Source organism: Mytilus californianus, unplaced genomic scaffold, assembly GCF_021869535.1.
Source record: "Mytilus californianus isolate M0D057914Y unplaced genomic scaffold, xbMytCali1.0.p SCAF_4, whole genome shotgun sequence".
Classification (NCBI taxonomy): Eukaryota; Metazoa; Mollusca; class Bivalvia; order Mytilida; family Mytilidae; genus Mytilus; species Mytilus californianus.
In genome coordinates, this window is record NW_026262690.1 from 119,561,969 (window position 1) to 119,584,179 (window position 22,211).

Sequence of the window (22,211 nt, forward strand, 5' to 3'; positions counted from 1 at the left end):
TTCATTTCCTATTGTTAATTATCCATTTCTAGGTGGTGATGTGCCCTTGTCTCCATCTTATGGTGTTTATATATCTCAACTTGTTCGATTCGCTCGTGTATGTAACAACGTATTTGGTTTTAACGAAAGAAATCTCTGTATTACTGAAAAATTATTACACAAGGGTTTTCGATATCACAAACTAGTCAAAACATTTACTAAATTTTATCATCGGAACAAGGACATCATTCGTAAATATGAATCAACATGCAGACACCTTATACGTTCAGGTATTTCACATCCCATTTTTTTAAGGTAATATTCTATACAAAGCACAAACATGTCGACATTCACACAAAAGCTAACCAAACCTTTAAACAGACTTATTCAGAAGGGATATTGTTATGATACTGTTGTCATGTCATTAAAGATGGCATATTTTGGTATTAATATTGATTCACTCATAGGGTCTTTGCATCGGAAATAAACACATTTATTCTAAAACCAGTTGTTGGCATGATATGGGTTATGTTCTTCTCATATTTTATGATGGTATGATTCTAAACCCCTAACGGGAGGGATTGTGCTTGATTTTCATATGATGAAGACATAATCTTTCAATCAGTTTAATCGAGGTCTGGAGCTGGCATGTCAGTAACTGCTAGTAGTCCCTTGTTAATTTATGTATCATTGTCATTTTGCTTAGTTTCTTCTGTTACCTATTCTGACATCGGACTCGGACTTCTTCTAAACTGAGTTTTACTGTGCGTATTACTGTGTGTTTGTTTATTCTACATTTGCTAGAGGCATAGGGGAGGGTTGAGATCTCACAAAATATGCTTAACCCCGCCGCATTTTTGCGCCTGTCCCAAGTCAGGAGCCTCTGGCCTTTGTTAGTCTTGTATATTTTTAATTTTAGTTCATTTATATGTTTTGGAGCTTAGTGTGACGTCCATTTTCATTGAACTAGTACACATTTTGTTTAGGGGCCAGCTGAACCCCGCCTCCTGGTGCGGGATTTTCTCGCTGTGTTGAAGACCCATTGGAGGCCGTCGGCTGTTTTCTGCTGTTTGGTCGGGTTGTTGTCTCTTTGACACATTCCCTATTTCAATTCTCAATTTTATTAGACAAAGAAAAACACCACTGTGAACGAACAACACATGGTTAATTAAACGACCCAAGCAGGTCCTTAAAAAGTGTGTCAGACGTCAGAGCATCTTCTGACTAATGAATAAATACATGTAGTTTTTCTGTATGGTGGTTTGTGCACTTTTGTTTTTGATGTCGTCTCTTTTTTCATCATGCCATTAAGTTGCCTGGAAAATAGCACTGATTCACACTAATTTGCACATATCTAAATCAAATCTTATTCTAATTTAACTATTCAGAAGACAATATATTGCGCGACAAACGGGTTGAAATGGAGAGAAAAACCCATCAAGGATAAAGGGTTGGTGAAATGTGTAAAGAGAGACAACTCTAATTTGATTTTATATCTACACAGTTTCAATCCGAGCGATTGACGTATGTAGTGAGTAAAATAATGGAGTTTTTATATTTCAATTTGTTTATACACAATGGTCTTAAATAGATTAAAGCATTCCATAAAATCTGTTTGACCGATTATAGTATCCATATCGTATTAACACCACTGATTGCGAAACTCTTGTGATCACAGCTGTTAGGATTGGTGATTGTCGGCATGCCAGTCATTTAATTATCTAAAGAATATAAGAAGATCAAATTATTTAAGACCGCTAAATTTCATATGTAGAAAAATAAAAAAAGTTCACTTAAAAATTAGGATAAGTGGTCACAGCTAACAGTCGAATGTTTGTTTATATTATATTGTAAAATAAACGAAAAGTTAAGATCTATTTAGTTTTCTGAAATACCAAACTATTGTTGTCACATACATATTAAGTTTGATTTTAATAAAGTTTTATACGTAATGAATCTCAAAAATTATATTTTACAATTGAAACTTTGTGAAGGAGCCGAGCATCCCTGTTTATTGTATGAAATACTCGCAAAACAATATACAGTTACATCAGAGACCTATAATACAATTGTATTATATGTCTCTGGTTACATATATAATTGAGATGCCGGAGAGAAACTTGAAACTATAAGACATTAAAACAGTGCTTGGAAAACCCACAGGCGCTTGGATACAGGATATTGATATTTTTTATTTTACATTGTTTGCACTGAATATTCATTGTTTTAATTTTTTTTATATCATAGCGGAAACTCCAAGGATTTGTTTAGTACTAGATACGTTGCGTCCTTTTCGGTATTTAGACTCAAAATCACTTGTTTTCCTTCATCTTCGCTAGCAAAGGGTGAAGATCCAGTCCCCTTCTCTCCTGGAGCGATCAACAGTATTCAAAATAAATTCTAAATAAAAAAAAGTGTAACAAAGAAGCCATGCATTGCCCGCTAACAAGCAATTTGCTTAAAACTATTGGTATTTTCTTTATTTACAAAATAAATGTTTGCATAGGTATATGAAAACCTAAATACCAGAAATATTAATATATTTTTTTTATTAAATAGGGCGAACGGATTCTACGGACGAACGGACCTAGGGCGAACATGTAATTGGGGCGAATGGACCATCAGAAACGAAAGTAGGAAATTTATGTAACTAAGATAAACAAAGGATTTCTCAAGCCACTGTACTTACCATATTTCCATATTTGTAAGTTTAATAATACACTTATTTTCAAGGAATTATCAGAATAAAATTAAATCTCAAACCAAAGCATCAAATGGAAACGTTCGAGAAGGAATTTTTTCTTTGAGTGAACTGCAGTGTACAGAGATGCAATGTATTTGATATAAAAAAAACAACCAACTGAAGACAAAGTTATCTGTATGTATTTAGTTTTATTGATAAATTTTGACAATCATTCAAAACACAAGGGTTTTGTTGTTGTTGTTGCGTTGCAACAAGGATTTATACTTACGTATAGTGTAAATCTTTGTTTGCAAGTGAAGAAAAAAGGGGTGGGGTGGGCAAGTGGGTGGGCAGTAATTTAATAAGCAGAGTAAACAAAAAATGAAAAATCTAACTGTTTTGAGATTTATCATGGAAAGTATAAAAGGGGAACAGAAAAGGTAAAAAGGCTATAGTCAAAATTATTAGCAATACAAGATCTCCCCAAGACTGATTTCGTTTAGGAGTTTTATATTGCCATTACATGAGGATTTTGACCTATTTTAACATTTTCGTTTGTATCTTGAAAATTATGATACTGTTTGAGAAAAATGTCATAGCATTTATTCCAAACAAATTTATTGTGTCCCAGTTTCCCAATCAATTTTTAAAGCAAGCTTTGATATTATAATAATTTTTTCTGTAAACAGTAATTATAAATTAATTTTCTAAGATCAATACGTCATAAAGTGATGGTGTCATGTTCCCCCAAGCAGTATTGCTTTTTGATGAAACACAGTTGTTGCAAAATATGCCAGCTTTTACTTACTTGTCCTCAACCAGTAAACAGTATACTATTAGTTTATAAGATATCTTGAAAATTGAATAAAAACAAAATAAGACTTGTCATACACAGTTCCTATTAAAATCTTTCAAACTAATATTTAAATCTTCGTAGAGAATTATTAGGCAATTTAAAGCAAATTTTGTATGTATAAAGAATCTAGAGTCCTCTTTTTTCTAATGGATGGAAAACAGGAATTCCAAAGACAATCTTTGATTCTGTTTGGACAACTCATAAAAAAATCATCTCCTCTTTTTCATTTACCCATGTATTACTCGACCAAAGATAACTTCTCACAAACTTCCGAAATTCGCTTCAAATTGTTTTAGATATAAGAAGATGTGGTATGAGTGCCAATGAGACAACTCTCCATCCAAGTCAAAATTTTTAAAAGTAAGCCATTATAGGTCAAAGTACTGTCTTCAACACGGAGCCTTGGCTCACACCGAACAGCAAGCTATAAACAATGATAAAGGGCCCCAAAAATTACTAGTGTAAAACCATTCAAACGGGAAAACCAACGGTCTAATCTATATAAAAAACGAGAAACGAGAAACACTTATGAACCACATCAACAAACGACAACTACTGAACATCAGATTCCTGACTTAGGACAGGTGCAAACAATTGCAGCGGGTTAGTTTATCAATTTTCTCAAAATTACCAATTTTGTCTTAAAATTATAGTTGATGAGGAGAAGATTTCTGATAAAAGTCTTAATTTACAGAATCAAAGAACTCAGAGTTCTATTTTATTATTTACACTAAGATCTTATTACTATTGTTTGGTAAATGCCTTTGCCTCCTTGTTTGTTTGATAATGTGTTGTTTTTTTTTGGGAAAAGATGGCTTTGAAATTTTCAGAAAAATCTAATTACTCTTGTTTGGTATATGCCCTAGCTTACCCACTTGTTAGTTTGATATGTGTAGTTTTTCTCACATATTTTCTGCATATTATTCAGTCATTTTAAACGTTTCAAGGACATTATTCTGAGAATATTGTAAGAGGTAAAATAGAGAATGGAAATGGGGAATGTGTCAAAGAGACAACAACCCGACCCAAGAGTAAAAAAACAGGTCTTTGTATTACATGTAACTTATAAGAGTAACCATATAAAGCTCACATTAACATTTAAATTAGTGATTAACTTGATTAAAATGTTGTTTGAAGGAATTCCATTTTTCTAGTTTTGTGAAAACTTTTTATATATATATTTGAGATTCTAAAGCCATTTCCATATAAAGTAAATGAAAAAAAGGTGTGTGCATATTAGCCCTCAATTATTTAGATTTATTTCATTCTTTTTTAGGAAATATTCCAGATTTTATCAGATGTCATCATGAATGGAGCAGTAATTTAAATTTTTGTCATCATAAAAGACAAATATAGATCAGTAACTGTTAACCAAGTATTAACCATTGCTTATACAATCCACTGCTCTAAAGGAAAAAGTCTATAGCTCTGATATAAGTTCATTCCTCTGATTAGCACATCCAACAGGATGGCCTCCCTTTCTGCAGAGGAAGAAAACTATGTTAGAATGAGTTTATTACTAACAGGAATTTCTGAACGTGCAGCTAGAAAATTCTTTGATAGTGAATTTGCTCCAAGATGTTTATCTGCCTCATTGAGAAAAGAGTACAACAACTTGCTCTACTTAAAAAAGAAACACAGAATCAACCGATCACAATGGAACCTCCTGTTCCCACGATATCCTGGTAAGTTCACAAAGCCAGATTAATCTCTTTTCTAAGAACCTGTGTAAGAAACACAAAGCACATGAGCAATATATTATTAACAGTAATTCCTCATTGAAAAATAATGTGACATGTTTTTGTCCCAAATTCAAAATTTAAAAAGAATATACAATTTCATGAAATGTATATTTGCAAAAATAGGGCATTATTCAACAGTATTATTTACAGTTTTAGTGCAGAATTTATAAAAAAAAAAATGAAAATAAAAATATTTGAGAACTTGTGGTATTTGATCATTGTCTCGTACTTTGACTTATAATTGTTAACTTTTTATACATTGTGACTTGGATGGAGAGTTGTCTCATTGGCACTCATACCACATCTTCTTATTTATATTGGTATCTTTGGTGATTTTTTTTTACATACACTACCTCCTGTTAACTAAAATTTTGAAGTTTTTAGTATGTTGAATGAATATACAGTCTTTTATCACACTTTTCCCAAGCACTACTGAACAGAATGATTCTTATTAAGTCAGCAGCTTAGCAGTGATTATTTGAAACTATGACGGCTTTTCAGATCTGTTAGAACCTACTTCCTGTTTTCCATTATTTTGAATTTCAAGTGAGGGATATGCTTAGCACAACGAATGAATAAGGTTCCTACTGTATTAGCATGAAAAAATAAAATAAAATGAAAGCTCATACAATTACAATTACCACTTGGTAGTATGCTCAAAAGAGAGATTATTTCATCATGTTCATATCAAGTTTAATATATTTTGTTTTCACTTTGGTTAATCTTTTCGATATAAAGATAAGGAGATGAAATATGATTTCCAATGAACAACTATATCCCCCAAAGTTCAAAATAATTGGATGTAAGCAATTGTAGGCAACCGTACTACCTTCAACAATGAGAAAAACCCATACTGTATAGACGGCTATAAAAAGCCCCGACATGAAAAATATGAATTAATTCAATTGAAAAAACTAACGGCCTAGTTTGTAACAAAACAGCTGTTAACGAAAATCAAATATGACAAACATGAACCTACGACAACCACTGAACTACAGGCTCTTGTCTTGGGACAGACACATAAAGAACGTGGTGGGGTTAAACATTTTTGGAGCACTCAACCATCCCCTAACCTGGGACAGTGGAGTAACAGCACAACATAAGAACAAACTTAAAAAAAAACAGTTGAAAAAGGCTTAATTCATCAGATCAATACAAAGAAGAAACACTAGACAATGATGAAGTTATTGATTTTTTCAGATGACCCAAAATCCAAGACATTTGACATTACATTAATGATTACACTTTTAAGAAACCTTAAGAACATAACCAATCCTCATGGTGGATTTGACTGTTTACCCACTGCAACGGCAACCACACCAGGTTCAGATTTAGCTAGAATCAAATACTATCGGAACTACCTGGCTCAACTGGATGGTGGGAAAGTAGGAACCACAGACTTCAACACTGCATGGGACATTATATCTGGGGTAAGTAATATCAGTGAAACCTGTTTCCATTAAGCGCTATTAAAGCTATCAGATCTGCTCTTTATAGACAAGTTTCCAGTTTGTTCATGATTAAATTTGTTTTTCTTGATTGGAAATACAGGTTTTCAGTTTTTTTTACTGGATAAACAGTTAAAACATGATGCAATCTGCTGGGATCTAAATAGAAACATGCACTTACTATCTCTAAACATAAGTATTTGACCTTGACTTCGTTTTCATAGATAATTGATAATGTGAAGTTTATGTGATACCAGCATTAAAACCAGTTTCTAATAGACTTCCGTTATAAATTTAATCATAAAGGAAAGGCAGACTAGACATTTTTGTGTTTATATATACTCTTGGATACAAAAACAATGCAATGACCTTTTGATTTACAGATGTACAAACAAAAAGACATAACGAGTTGTCACATGCATTTAAATTATCTTTTTATTGACATGAAATTTATTATTAGTAATTAGACATTCAAAGACTGTTTTTAATTTTTGTGAAAATTTATAGGCCATTGGAAGATTAGGTGGACAGAAAATAAAACAAGACTGTGATCAACTAAGAACCAGAACACTAGACCAGACAAACAAAGAAATAATAGAGGATATTAAATGTTCTAAAGATGAAATGAAGAATCTACAAGAGTCACTTAACACTTTGAAAAGATTTCACGAAGTACTACTCGAAGGGGATCATAGTGAACTGAAAAGATCTTACGAAGAACTCCAAGAGGATCATATTGAAATGACAGATGAAGTTAAAAGGTTGAAAACTTCCCACGATGATACAGTACCTTGCAATATAAGAGGTAAATTTGAGATTAGTTTCATGACATATTTTTTTATATATTAGCAGTAAACAGAAGGATATGTTGATTCTTTGGAATATCAGCCGTATGGATATCGCTGCAGGTTACAATGGTTTACCCATGTTAAAATCTCGTAAACCAATTAAGAAGAGAACAATCAAGGTCGAATTTTCAGGTTCTATATAGTCTTACAACAAGTCAATTTTTTTTATAGTTTTAGGTGATTAACTTCTTTGAAATCCAAGTCGGGTAATAATGGGAGAGCTATAGAAATAGACTTTGGTAGAACGTAATAATCCTTTTGACTGTCAGAGTTTAACGCTGAGAGAATAAAATGTTAGACATAAAAACAATAGAACAGGTTAATATTTTGAATGTTAGATGTTTTTTTTTAACTTAGAAATCATGTTAATGTCTTGAAATTGTCTGAAGATTGTTTTTGATGAACTACAGTGAATATTTAAGTGTTCTTTGCACCTGACCATAGGAATATTTTAATCACGGGCTATTACTAGTATATATGAAATTTATGATAAAATGTTTCTTATTTATATTTCAGCAAGAATTAAAGAAACACTTAAAGCCTGGAAGAAAAATGACGATCAGCTGTTTATAAACACCAGAGCTGCAAAGCATGTACTAAAATGTATACAGGAAAACAGTTGTGTTACTATAACTGCTAGTTCTGGTGTAGGAAAAACTGCCACTCTCCGACATGTAGCTTTACAAATGGCCGAAGAAGAGTTTGATGTTCTTCTGGTTACAGAGCCAAGTGACATTGTAAGGTTTTACAATCCTAAAGCAAAAACATTGTTTGTTATGGATGATTTATGCGGAAATTTTTCTGTTAAGCAGAGTGACATTAAACATTGGGAACCTGTTATAGAGGATATAAAAAAGCTTCTTGGAAACAAACGAACAAGAATTATTGCTGCATGTCACTCATATGTATATATGGATGAAAAGTTTGAATCTTTATCAGTTTTCAAGTCATGTGAATGTAACCTTTTGTCTGAGAACATATGTTTGTTAAAAACTGAAAAACAATCAATAGCAGAGTTATATCTGAAAAAGAAAGCCCCTGCGATTACTGGCTATAGTGATTTATATGATTATTTTCCTCTTTTATGTAAATTATACCATGATAATTCTAACCTTAATATTATAAATTTCTTCCAGAATCCATTTACAGTTTATGAAGCAGATATTGACAAGCTCCTCAAAAAAGGGCATAACACTAAATATTGTGCTCTGGCTTTATGTGTCATATTTAACAACAAATTGAACGATGAAATATTGATAGATGAGGTAAATGAAGGAACTGGGATTATTATTGAGAACACATGTGAAGCATGTAGAGTGGATAGGACAACACCAAGACTTTTATTACAGAATGAACTGAACTCGCTTAAAGATACATTTATTAGGAAAGACGGAAACATGTACAAGATAATACATAATAAAATATTTGACTTCCTAGCTTACTTCTTTGGACAGAAAATAATACAATGCTTGATAAAGAATGCAGATAGTAGTTTGATCCATGAGAGGTTTTTATTAGAAAGCAACGATGAGATGGATCAGTTTATTACTGTTATACCACCAACGTATCATCAGATGTACATACAGAGAATGATTGATGACTGGTCAAAGGGAAAATTACATGATGTATTTAGTAACATCAATATGAAGATGCCACAATTTAGACGGCAATTTATGCTTCATTTAGATACATTAGATATATCTCACCAAAGACAGCTAGCACATATCTTAGATCAACCTAAACCTATGGAAAACATTCTTCATTATGATGATGATGATGTTCTTTTGAAATGCTGCGTAATGGGTGACATTTCTTTGGTTCTATGGTGTTGTAATTTGGGTGTGGATGTTAACAACTATATTTATTTTGATGAGTCACCTTTAATGAAAGCTTGTGAACACGGTCATACAGAAATAGTAAAGATCTTGTTAGAAAGAGGAGTAGACTTTAATAGATGTGATGATGATAGTGAGTCACCTTTAATGAAGGCTTGTGAACATGGTCATACAGAAATAGTCAAGATCTTGTTAGAAAGAGGAGCAGACTTTAATAGATGTAATGATGATAGTGAGTCACCTTTAATGAAGGCATGTGAACATAGTCATACAGAAATAGTCAAGATCTTGTTAGAAAGAGGAGCAGACGTAAATAGATGTGATGATAATAGTGAGTCACCTTTAATGAAGGCATGTGAACATGGTCATACAGAAATAGTCAAGATCTTGTTAGAAAGAGGAGCAGACTTTAATAGATGTGATGATGATAGTCAGTCACCTGTAATGAAGGCTTGTGGACATGGTCATACAGAAATAGTAAAGTTACTGTTGGACAGAGGAGCAGACTTTACTAGATGTGATAAATGGGCTCAGTCACCATTAATGAAGGCCTGTGAACTTGGTCATACAGAAATAGTAAAGAAATTGGTAGACAAAAGAGCTGACTGTAATACACGTAATATATGGGGACAGTCACCTTTGATGAGGGCGTGTGAACTTGGTCATACAGAAATAGCAAAGATGTTGTTAGACAGAGGAGCAGACTGTAATAAGCGTGACAATTATGGGAAGTCACCTGTAATAAAGGCTTGTAAGCATGGTCATACAGAAATAGTAAAGTTACTGTTGGACAGAGGAGCAGACTTGACTAGATGTGATACTTTTGCCCAGTCACCATTAATGATGGCCTGTGAACTTGGTCATACAGAAATATTAAAGAAATTGGTAGACAAAAGAGCTGACTGTAATACATGTAATATATGGGGACAGTCACCTTTGATGAGGGCGTGTGAACTTGGTCATACAGAAATAGCAAAGATGTTGTTAAACAGAGGAGCAGACTATAATAAATATGATGATTATTGTCGGTCACTTGTAATGAAAGCTTGTGAAAATGGTCATACAAAAATAGTGCAAATGTTGTTAGACAGTGGGGCAGACAGTGAAAGATGCAATTTTTATGGCGAGTCATCCTTAATGACAGCTTGCAAACATGGTCATACAGAAATAGTGAAGATAATGTTGGATAAAAGAGCAGACTATACTAAGTGTGATAATGATGGCGAGTCACCTGTAATGACGGCTTGTGAACATAGTCATACAGAAATAGTTAAGATGCTATTGGACAGAGGAGCAGACTTTAATAAATGTGATGATGATAATAATTCACCTATAAAGAAGGCTTTTGAACATGGTCATACCGAAATAGTAAAGATGTTGTTAGACAGAGGAGCAGACTATAATAAATGTAACAGTTCGAAAGAGCCAACTTTAATGAAGGCTTGTGAACATGGTTATACAGAAGTAGCCAAAATGTTGTTAGACAAAGGAGCAGACTATGATAAATGTGACAGGTTGGGTCAATCACCTTTAATGATAGCATATGAACAGGGTCATACAGAAATAGTAATGATGTTATTGGACAGAGGAGCAGACCATAATATATGGGACGATGATGGTGAGTCACTCTTACTTAAGGCATGTGAACATGGCCAAACAGAAATAGTTATGATGTTGTTAGACAGAGGAGCAGACTGTAATGAATGTGACATGTGGGCTGAGTCACCTATGATGAAGGCCTGTGAACATGGTTATTCAGAAATAGTAAAGATATTGTTAGACAAGGGAGCAGACTGCAATAAATGTGACAGGTGCGGTAAATCACCTTTAATGGTGGCTTGTGAAAATGATTATTCAGAAATAGTAATGTTGCTATTAGACAGAGGAGCAGACTATGATGACTGTGATGATTGGAATGAGTCGCCGTTAACGATAGCTTGTGAACAGGGACATATAGAAATAGTAAAGTTGTTGTTAGACAGAGGCACAGATTATAATAAATGCGAGAAGATAAGTCAATCACATATATTGCAGGCATGTGATAATGGTCATGCAGAAGTAGTATCAATGTTATTTGACAGATGTGCAGACCAGAATTTATTTGATGATGTGGGTGGGTCTCTTTTAATGAAGGCTTGTGAGCTCGGACATGAAGACATAGTAAAGTTGTTGCTGGTAAGAGGGGTAGACTATAATAGATGTGACTCTAAGGGTCAATCAGCTTTAAATATTGCTACTAGAAAAGGTTACAAAGATATAGTTGATATCATTAATCAACATTCAAGTCAGAAAATAGTGTAAAATAATATCAAAAATTATTAAAACCTTCATACCTATAATCATTGCTGTATATTTCTTTATTCTTCCTTGGTTAGAGGTACAGGTGGAGGGTTGAAATCTCACAAAACATGTTTAACCCCGACTCATTTGTGCGCCTATTCCAAGTCAGGAGCCTCTGGCCTTTGTAAGTCTTGTATGTTTTTTAATTTTAGTTCATTTATATGTTTTCGAGTGAGTCTGACATTGATACTACTTCTGGGGACAGTCACCTTTGATGAGGGCGTGTGAACTTGGTCATACAGAAATAGCAAAGATGTTGTTAAACAGAGGAGCAGACTATAATAAATATGATGATTATTGTCGGTCACTTGTAATGAAAGCTTGTGAAAATGGTCATACAAAAATAGTGCAAATGTTGTTAGACAGTGGGGCAGACAGTGAAAGATGCAATTTTTATGGCGAGTCATCCTTAATGACAGCTTGCAAACATGGTCATACAGAAATAGTGAAGATAATGTTGGATAAAAGAGCAGACTATACTAAGTGTGATAATGATGGCGAGTCACCTGTAATGACGGCTTGTGAACATAGTCATACAGAAATAGTTAAGATGCTATTGGACAGAGGAGCAGACTTTAATAAATGTGATGATGATAATAATTCACCTATAAAGAAGGCTTTTGAACATGGTCATACCGAAATAGTAAAGATGTTGTTAGACAGAGGAGCAGACTATAATAAATGTAACAGTTCGAAAGAGCCAACTTTAATGAAGGCTTGTGAACATGGTTATACAGAAGTAGCCAAAATGTTGTTAGACAAAGGAGCAGACTATGATAAATGTGACAGGTTGGGTCAATCACCTTTAATGATAGCATATGAACAGGGTCATACAGAAATAGTAATGATGTTATTGGACAGAGGAGCAGACCATAATATATGGGACGATGATGGTGAGTCACTCTTACTTAAGGCATGTGAACATGGCCAAACAGAAATAGTTATGATGTTGTTAGACAGAGGAGCAGACTGTAATGAATGTGACATGTGGGCTGAGTCACCTATGATGAAGGCCTGTGAACATGGTTATTCAGAAATAGTAAAGATATTGTTAGACAAGGGAGCAGACTGCAATAAATGTGACAGGTGCGGTAAATCACCTTTAATGGTGGCTTGTGAAAATGATTATTCAGAAATAGTAATGTTGCTATTAGACAGAGGAGCAGACTATGATGACTGTGATGATTGGAATGAGTCGCCGTTAACGATAGCTTGTGAACAGGGACATATAGAAATAGTAAAGTTGTTGTTAGACAGAGGCACAGATTATAATAAATGCGAGAAGATAAGTCAATCACATATATTGCAGGCATGTGATAATGGTCATGCAGAAGTAGTATCAATGTTATTTGACAGATGTGCAGACCAGAATTTATTTGATGATGTGGGTGGGTCTCTTTTAATGAAGGCTTGTGAGCTCGGACATGAAGACATAGTAAAGTTGTTGCTGGTAAGAGGGGTAGACTATAATAGATGTGACTCTAAGGGTCAATCAGCTTTAAATATTGCTACTAGAAAAGGTTACAAAGATATAGTTGATATCATTAATCAACATTCAAGTCAGAAAATAGTGTAAAATAATATCAAAAATTATTAAAACCTTCATACCTATAATCATTGCTGTATATTTCTTTATTCTTCCTTGGTTAGAGGTACAGGTGGAGGGTTGAAATCTCACAAAACATGTTTAACCCCGACTCATTTGTGCGCCTATTCCAAGTCAGGAGCCTCTGGCCTTTGTAAGTCTTGTATGTTTTTTAATTTTAGTTCATTTATATGTTTTCGAGTGAGTCTGACGTGCATTTTCACTGAACTGGTACATATTTTTATTTAGGGGCTAGCTAAGGCCCACCTCCGGGTGCGGGATTTTCTCGCTATGTTGAAGACCCATTGGTTGCCTTCGGCTGTTATCTGCTCTTTGCGTCCGGTTGTTGTCTCTTTGACACATTCCCCATTTCCGTTCTCCATTTTATGTAATTTTTAAATATTTGTGTGATACATTATGACACCAGTTGTATTGACAAGGTTATATTCATGTTGTAAAGACATGTAAGAGAAATACTGGCACTTTTCAAAAGACTTACCTCTTATTTCTGGGACTGCTTAATCTTATGAGGTAGGAGTAATGGGTATCTTCAAAAACAGAACTAGAATTGATAACATGTCAAAGTTATAAATTTCATGTCAAGAAAAACAATAGTAGTTTACCGCTGTTCAATAGTCATAAATTGATTAAGCGAGAAAAAAATCCGGGTCACTAACCAAAACCGAGGGAACCACACCAACCATAAGAGGAAATCAACGAAACAACAGAAAAACTGAACAGCCAAAACACAAGAGCCAACAAACATAGAAACGGACTATTTGATAACAACTGTCATATTTCTGACTTGGAACATACTGATCAATTTAACGTAATTACAATGACAATATCCCTTAATTTGCAAATGCAGTCAATAGCATCCCAATAACATTGTCATTGTAATTTTGAATTACATTTGAATTATTTTTGACCGGCTAAAAAACTTTATCATATTATATAAAGACAATGTAAACCATCTTGTATAGGGCTTTTACATGCAATGTTTATAATTAAAATATTTGAAATTTTATAACAACATTTTAATAATGATCAATAGATAGATATTTCAAAATCATCTGTCATTTAAGTTGGCTCACATCAGAATTATTGCATTCCTTGCCTTTCTTAAAACCTTTTGTGTTTTTATATATATATATATATATATATATATATACGAGAAATAAGTCCCGATTCTTGTTGCAAATTTTTATTTTTACTATTCATAATATCGTAGGGATGTCAACTCGGTGAAGATTTACTAATCGAGTACTCGTTCGATTTAACGAGCGATACTCGAGTACTCGCTCGGTAAAACATTAACAAAATGGAAACACAAAACTATACCATTTTATGAAATTTTTATAGAATTTTAAATTTGATATTGTCTCATAAGACGTTTTTATGGCTGGATATTGATTGTTTTATGTGTATATATTTGTATAATGTTGCTTATATTCATATCAATCAATATGTGACACTTGAATAAACTACTTACTTACTTACTTTCTATGTAATGAGGGTTGTTGTCTTATGAACTTAAAATCCTCAACTTGATTACCTAGGACTAGATAATGGGAAATTGTTTGCCATAATTATGTAGCAATAATCTAATTAAGTTATTAATTAATATCTATAGAAAAATTATTACTCAAACAACCGTATTTGGGAAATGTTAACAAATACATCAATTGATCAACAAAGGGGTAATGATTAGAACTTACTGATGCATTTGATCATTTACTGAGGATCGACACAGGATGCAACGAATGTTTTCTTATCTAAGAATATTATTTCTGGGACGAGGCGATTTCTCAACTTTGTAAGGTAACTCACTGTTTATCTTACAGTCCTGCTGATGAAAATATATGCTCTGATGGTACAGTAGTGGGGGATGACTTAGATTATAAAAAATGTAAGCCTGGGAAAAGTGTTCTTGGTCATATATCCTACCTCTGTTTAGAGGAATTTTAAATAACAGTTAAACGCAAACATTCGAATCGTATTTTTATTTTTATTATTGTTTTATAATTAATATTTAGTTTCCTGGGAGGCGCTCTCAATAAAAAAATTATTTGTTTTAACTTAAGAAAGCAACACCATTAAACAGGGAAACGTTTAGTCGAGTATAATTTTGGTAATCGATACTCGGTACTACCAAGCGATACACGAGTACTCGAGTACTCCTTGACATGCCTATAATATAGGTATAAGAAGAAGTGATATGAGTGCCAATGAGACAACTTCTTATCCAAGTCATAATTTGTAAAAGTAAACCATTATAGGTCAAAGCTCGGTCTTCAAAACGGAGCCTTGGCTCACACCGAACAACAAGCTATAAAGGCCCTAAAAAATTACATGTGTAAAACCAATTAAACTGGAAAAGCAACGGTATAATCTTTATAAAAAAACGAGAAACGAGAAACAGTTATGAACCATCTCAACAAACGACAACTACTGAATATGAGATTCATTTCTAAGGACAGTGGCAAACAAAGCAGCGGGTTTAAACGTTTAATAGGCACCAACCTAAGCCCTTATCAGAAACAATAGTGTAACATCACAACATAAAAAAGACACACTATAAGATACCAATGAAAATGGCTTAACTCAATCAAAAGACATATTAAGAAAAGTGAACATACACTGAACGAATACATTTAATCTATGTAAATAAACAAAAAACAAAAATCAGTAAAATAAGGGGTTATATTTTTATCAATTTCAGAATAAAAAAAAAATTAACAAAATGCCGCCAAATAGAATAATGTACACAGGTAAATGAAAAAAGTTTTGTTGAAGGTATGCAGTTTAAATGGAAAACGGAAATATGTTTACAACCTAATAATATGTTGTTGTTCATAGTTCATAGAATAGAAGTGAAAATTTATAGTCATACCGAACATTCACTTATCAAAGCTGGTATATATTAAAAATAGAGAGACGAGATATAACCCTAGTTAAGTAAACATTCAATAACAAATAAGCATTAAAAAATGTATCAATAGGTCAAATTAAAAAGAAAGTACGATTTGAGAGTACTCGCAGTTACTGAAAGCTAGTTAAAAGCCAAAAACAATTATTAAAAAAAAATCATGCATCAGAGACTAAAATCAACTAAACACATCCCAGGGATTTAGCAATTTTAACGTCATGGACAGTCAGACAAGACATGACTTGTACAATGCCAAAAATAAAAGTATTGACAGGTTGTAGGATAGCTAACACCTATATAGAAACATGAAGTTCAACGTGGATGCGTATTTATACATCCCGTTTGCAAAGAATACAAATTTAGTTATGTTTTAATTTGCTAATGACAAAATCGATTTAAGTGCAAATGTTAACTATATTCATAGATCTAATTATAACATCGTAAGGTAATTTTTACTAATAAGTGTTTTTAAAGGTTTGATGAGTGTTCATGGATAGTGATTTCCGCGCTTTTAGTACAATATTATCGTAAAATTTAGGATGTGAAATTCCGTTTTTAAGAAGTTTTCTACAGGTACAACCATATTTACTAAATCAAATCGTTGAATCTATGAAAGAATTTAGTAAAATTGATTTATGGTAACAGAATACCTGACTTAATAATGTACCCGTGATGCATTGATTACGTTCACTAAAATATATGACATCACTATACACACGGGCATAACGAACGAGTTGGGATATATAAACACCGTATGATAGAGCCAAAGAAACATCGCCGTCTAAAAAAGGGAAATTAACAATAGGGACTGAAAAATCGTCTGTTTTGTCGTAAATTTTAGTATGGAGGCCTCTTTAGAAAGTGAACTGTCTACATCTAGGAAAGGACAACTACTGCTGTTTAAGTTAGATTTGGTTAAAGTAAGTTCCTTTGGGTAATTTTCAGAAGTATTTTTAGAGAGTTCTGGATTATTCAACGAAACAATATCATCAAGATAACGTTAGGTATTGTTGAATTTATCAACCAAATGTAACAATGACGTGTCTTTACTGAGTTTGGTCATACACTGAGATTCATAGAAAAATATGTAAGAGTGAGGAAGACGACGAAAATGAATAAGATAAAGTGGGAAAATGAAATTAGATATCTTATAAGTTGAATTAATACTGATTAAAATACGTTCAAAATAAAGATCAATAGATAAATTACATATTGAGTTTGTCGAATTATTATCTAAAGTGTAGAATGTAATTTCAAATTGCAAACTATTTTTTGTTGTGTTATTTCAAAATATCTGATTACAATCAACTTCAATAAACAAAAGATGATGAACTGAAGTATTTCCTTCTCCATTCTTCCTTTTTAGTCTTTCGTGTGTTTAAAAAAAAAATACGAGGATAAAACAATTAAATACTTTTATTGAATTACTTTATTCATCAAAGGATGATCTTCTATACACTTCATTCATAAAAACAAACACGTACAACAACAATTGACACAGGCACTCTGACTCTATTTATTTATAATTTATGTGTAATATAACATAAAACAATGAGATGTGCATGATTGCAAATGCACCAAATGTCCACTTGAGTTCAAATAAGTGAATCATTAACAATGGGTAAAAGTTCTGCCTTCAACAATGCAAAAAAAAAAAAACCATACCGTATACAGTATAGTCAACTATAAGGACAAGGAAAAAGAGAAATAATTCCAACTAGAAAAACGAGCAACATACTTTATAACAGAACAAATTACGTAAAACAAATATGACATGAACTATTGACAACCACTGAACTACAAGCTTATTCATGACTTGGGATAGACACATAAGGAATTTGGCAGGGTTAAACTTGTTTGTGAACGCTCAACCCTCCCATAATTGCAGGGGAAAGTGGTGAAATAGCACAACATAAGAACAGGCAGGTGCGATAGTAATATTTACTTTGAAATATTGATCATATCACATGTGTGTCATGGATTATAAAATTGATTTTCAAGAAAAATAAGAATTCGAATTGGAAATAATGTGACATAGCAATTGTTTTCTTAATGAAATGTATAACGTTTCAGATTGATTAATAGCTATGTAATAAATAAGATAATTGAATCTCAATACAAATATAACTCCTACATGTTTTTTACATTTATTTAAAATTCGAACAGGAGGATGATTTTTTTGGACAATCGAGCAATTGTTCTAAATATTGATAACAACATCTTGTAGATATCCAGAGCGTTTTCCTAGATTCACTGTCACCAGGAACCATCTAGGCGAATATAAGTCCACCAAGTGTATAGGAATCGAAACAGTTGAAAAACTATATGATTTTTGAATTTCTGGATTTTAGAATTTTAGAAAGGTTTCTTATTAATCATTTCAGACCGAAAACCGGCTACTTAGCTAATGTTTCCAAGATTTCGATGACTGCATAACATTTCCGGCAATGTTCATATTTTAGTTGAGGTTTACAAATCCACATTTCATTTTAACACCAAATATAATTTCAACGTTTCTGTTTCGATCGCTACTGATGCGCTTTATGTAAGTGTAACGTGCGTCTTGCGTACCAAATTTTAATACTTATATCTTTGATGAATTAAAATTTTTGTATTACAAATATTCATAGTAATGACCCCTACAGCAAAGTATATCATTAAGTTATGTAAATTTACATTTGGTAAAGTATTTTGATGCAAATGTTTAAAATTAACACCCGCTCTGCCCAAAGTTTGTCGATCCGGAACTATTAACACCCATTCCGACCGAGGTATACCGATTTTTGTTATTGTCATTAGTCAACTATAAAATCTATAACGTTTTCTCTTTACAATTGACCTTCTAATAACATAGTGCACACTTGTATGTATCATTAAGCATAGTATAGTAAAAAACATACTGCCCTATGATGAAGGTGTAAGGATGATTAAGCAACTCGATGAAAAAATTATCACCCGCGACGAATAAAATGGGCAATTAAATAATTTTATAAGTTTACTAAGAAGTAATTAAACATAAAAAGCAGTTTTGAAATTAAAAGAAATAGAGAATCAACTTTAAACAAATAATCTTGTAACAAAAAAGTCTCAAATAACATCTTAAACGAGTAAATACATTAATTCTTGTATGCCTTATTATGTTGAAATAGTAGATTACAATCAACGATAAATTAACAATAGATGATAGATTGTTGGATTTGCTGCTTCTTTCTACTATACAACACAACTTGCGTGTATTTCAAACAAAAGATGTCGATGACACTATTCAATTGTTGGTTTTTTGAATAACTTTGTTTCCTTTAGCAAGTTCAGTTATATACAGCATTCTGTTAACAAACACGTATTACGACAATTGGAATATATAGTCTGACTATGGATAGTTATATTAAAGTTGTGATGCAGACTTCTTGGTTTTTTTTTTGATTCTGAATCAGAGTAATGAGTTTCAAAATTCAGATCGAAAGAAGAAGAATGCAAAAACAATAGTGCAACAAAGAAAAATTTTCTGTGAAAGTCACCACTTTTTGATTGATTTTCATATTCAAACCAATGTGAAGAAATAGGAATTTAAAGAGACATTTGAATTTAACTATCAAAGAACCTCTTATGAGAGTTATTGCCCACAGAATGTGAAAATTTAAAGTGAATGTATGTAAGCGAATCGCACTTCTGACGTACCAAATTGTTAGCCTTGTAGCTTTGATATAGTAATTTTTTTTGGATTGCAAATGTTCGCAGTAATGACCCCTATAGAAAAGTATTTCACAAAGTAATGCAGATTTACAATTTTATTTGCATTTGGTAGGGTATGGTGACATTTGGATGAATTTTGTCTTTAACGGTGACATATAATTGTTAACTTCAATGTTATTTGGTATATGGTGGCTAGCTGTCTCATTGGCAATCGTACCATGTCTTCCTATTTTTATATTCAGTCGACTCATAGCAAGTCTCTGAACATAAATGTCGATGCAGCCTAAACTAGCAGTGAACTATTTAGCAAAATGTTTTAGGAATACATTGAAACAAAGGTTTGGTATTTGTTAGGAAAACAAGGCGAGCGCATTAGAATTTGATGTTTTGACATTGTTTTACGTAATAACTATTTTCATTTCATTCTTTAACATTATCCCACACGATAACCATCAAAGATTGTTTTCATCTTCCTGTGGTGTTGTATGTTTTAAAACAATCTTAGATTACATTCAGCGATAAATCAAAAATTGCTGATACATTTATTTACTACCTTGTTCATTGTTTTATATGAGATACACGACCGCAACAGCATAAACGGGAAGTTATTCGGTATTACTTTGTGCAACGAAAAAATGAATAATTTTTAGTTTATTTCAGCAGACCAAGTAATAAACGTGGTTAAATTAAAAAAAAAAACACGTTCAGATTTTGTACAATTGTCAAATACAGTCTTATCATTAATAGTCATTTGATATTTTGTTAAAGATGTCTGTTTACTTTCATATCCAGATCCGACCATGCATGTCAAATAAATTGTTTTATTTCACATCAAAAGAATAAGAATTGGGACTAGACATAATGTGGTATTTTAATTATAATTGAATAATCGTTTGTTTTAAAAAATATCCTATTAAAGATATTAATATTATCTGAATCCTTTTTCGAGTTGTTTAAATTTCGTTTACTAAATACTTCTTTCTCATTATAACAAAAACCAGTCGATATGTCTACCCTCTACTTTTTATTTATTATCATTATTTCTTAATTATCAATAAAAGCAACAGTAGTATACCGCTGTTCGAATACAATACCATCTTTTTGTTTCCGACTAAAATATAAAACAAAGAGTTAGAATATACTAAAGCGAGAGCCATAAGTCGACGAGAGACATACACAAATGACTATATCAATAAGGACAAATCCCTGGTCATTTATGATATATCTGTCAACCAATACATGATCGAGCCCGAAAATATTGTTGAAGGTCGGACTCTAAATTTACCACAAAGAATCGTTGATTCCTAATCCTTAAACTAACTATCAAGAAAATCATGCAAGAAATAACAAGCTGAAGACAATACTATCGATTGGTATATACTTAATTTGCAGGCGCTGATGAAAAGTCGCTGAAAAAGCTATATTCACACTTGGAAAGCTAATATGACCTTCATTGTGGTAAAGTTTTTTTTCTAAGCTACCGTTATTGTCATTTACATCTAAATTGAAATATAGAACAGACTTAGTTTTATATGTGTTATCTTTTATCGCAAGTACGAAGTAGTAGAAATACACTGTTAAGCTTGTATTGGGCTTGCTGCATCCCATGTTCGATATATCATTGATCATAGGTGTAGCTGATGGGACAATCACAATCCGTTATTGGACATGGACGACCAAAAATTATCATTGAGACCCTCAAGTTATTGACAGTGGATGATTGGAGTTGAATACATGTAGAATTCGCGCTTTTTGTCTCGCTTGACGGAGTCAAAAAGCGAGACATAGGTATGCTGTTTCCGGCGTCGGCGGCGGCGACGGCGGCGGCGTCAACAATGTATTAGTTTGTGATTAGGTCTAGTTTATGGTGAACCACTAGTGTTAAATCAAAGATATTTGGTATGCAGTTGTATTAGTATCGGCGCATCTCATTACCATGGGGATTATTTCGCCCCACCCCCTCAGTTATGGTATATTGACTTTGAAACTTTTGCTTAGTTTTCATGTATTAGTTTGTGATTAGGCCAGTTTATGGGGAACCACTAGTGGTAAGTTAATGATAATTGGCATGCAGTTGTATAAGCATTGGCATATCTCATTTCCATGGAGATTATTTGGCCCCGCCCCCTCAGTCATGGTCTATTGACTTTGAAATTTTTGCTAATTTTCATGTATAAGTTTGTGATTAGGTCAGTTTATGGGGAACCACTAGTGGTAAGTTAATGATAATTGGTATGTGATTGTATAAGCATTGGCATGTCTCATTTCCATGG

The 22,211-nt window shown here is 32.8% G+C and overlaps 2 protein-coding genes across 5 annotated transcripts in view; both read left to right on the forward strand.

The window, feature by feature from the left end:
• The first annotated feature begins 2,624 nt into the window (after positions 1-2,624).
• LOC127699182 (ankyrin repeat domain-containing protein 17-like) lies at positions 2,625-11,730 on the forward strand. Of its 4 annotated transcripts, XM_052202931.1 has the most exons (6): positions 2,774-2,857; positions 4,795-5,203; positions 6,461-6,690; positions 7,216-7,513; positions 8,073-8,293; positions 8,693-11,730. In XM_052202931.1, exons 2-6 carry the CDS (start codon positions 4,987-4,989, stop codon positions 11,690-11,692), a joined length of 3,966 nt encoding a protein of 1,321 aa, XP_052058891.1. In that variant the 5' UTR covers positions 2,774-2,857; positions 4,795-4,986; the 3' UTR covers positions 11,693-11,730. The 4 variants fall into 4 exon arrangements, with proteins under 4 accessions (XP_052058890.1, XP_052058891.1, XP_052058889.1 ...); XM_052202930.1 differs by lacking the exon at positions 2,774-2,857 and adding an exon at positions 2,625-2,683 and having other exon boundaries at positions 8,073-11,730; XM_052202929.1 differs by having other exon boundaries at positions 8,073-11,730.
• Positions 11,731-11,945: 215 nt separating this feature from the next.
• The window catches only part of LOC127737206 (uncharacterized), a 42,693-nt gene continuing 32,427 nt past the window's right edge, over positions 11,946-22,211 (forward strand). The window contains exon 1 of the mRNA XM_052247739.1: positions 11,946-13,119. Coding sequence (XP_052103699.1) covers positions 11,946-13,119 — 1,174 coding nt within the window. The remainder of the gene's footprint in view (positions 13,120-22,211) is intronic.

Bases quoted from the DNA above. Each gene is read 5' to 3' on its own strand.
- LOC127699182 (XM_052202930.1), top strand. From the start codon at position 4,987: ATGGCCTCCCTTTCTGCAGAGGAAGAAAACTATGTTAGAATGAGTTTA. The intron at 5,204-6,460 runs GTAAGTTCACAA...TGATTTTTTCAG, and splicing joins CCTGTTCCCACGATATCCTG to ATGACCCAAAATCCAAGACA. The intron at 6,691-7,215 runs GTAAGTAATATC...GAAAATTTATAG, and splicing joins CATGGGACATTATATCTGGG to GCCATTGGAAGATTAGGTGG.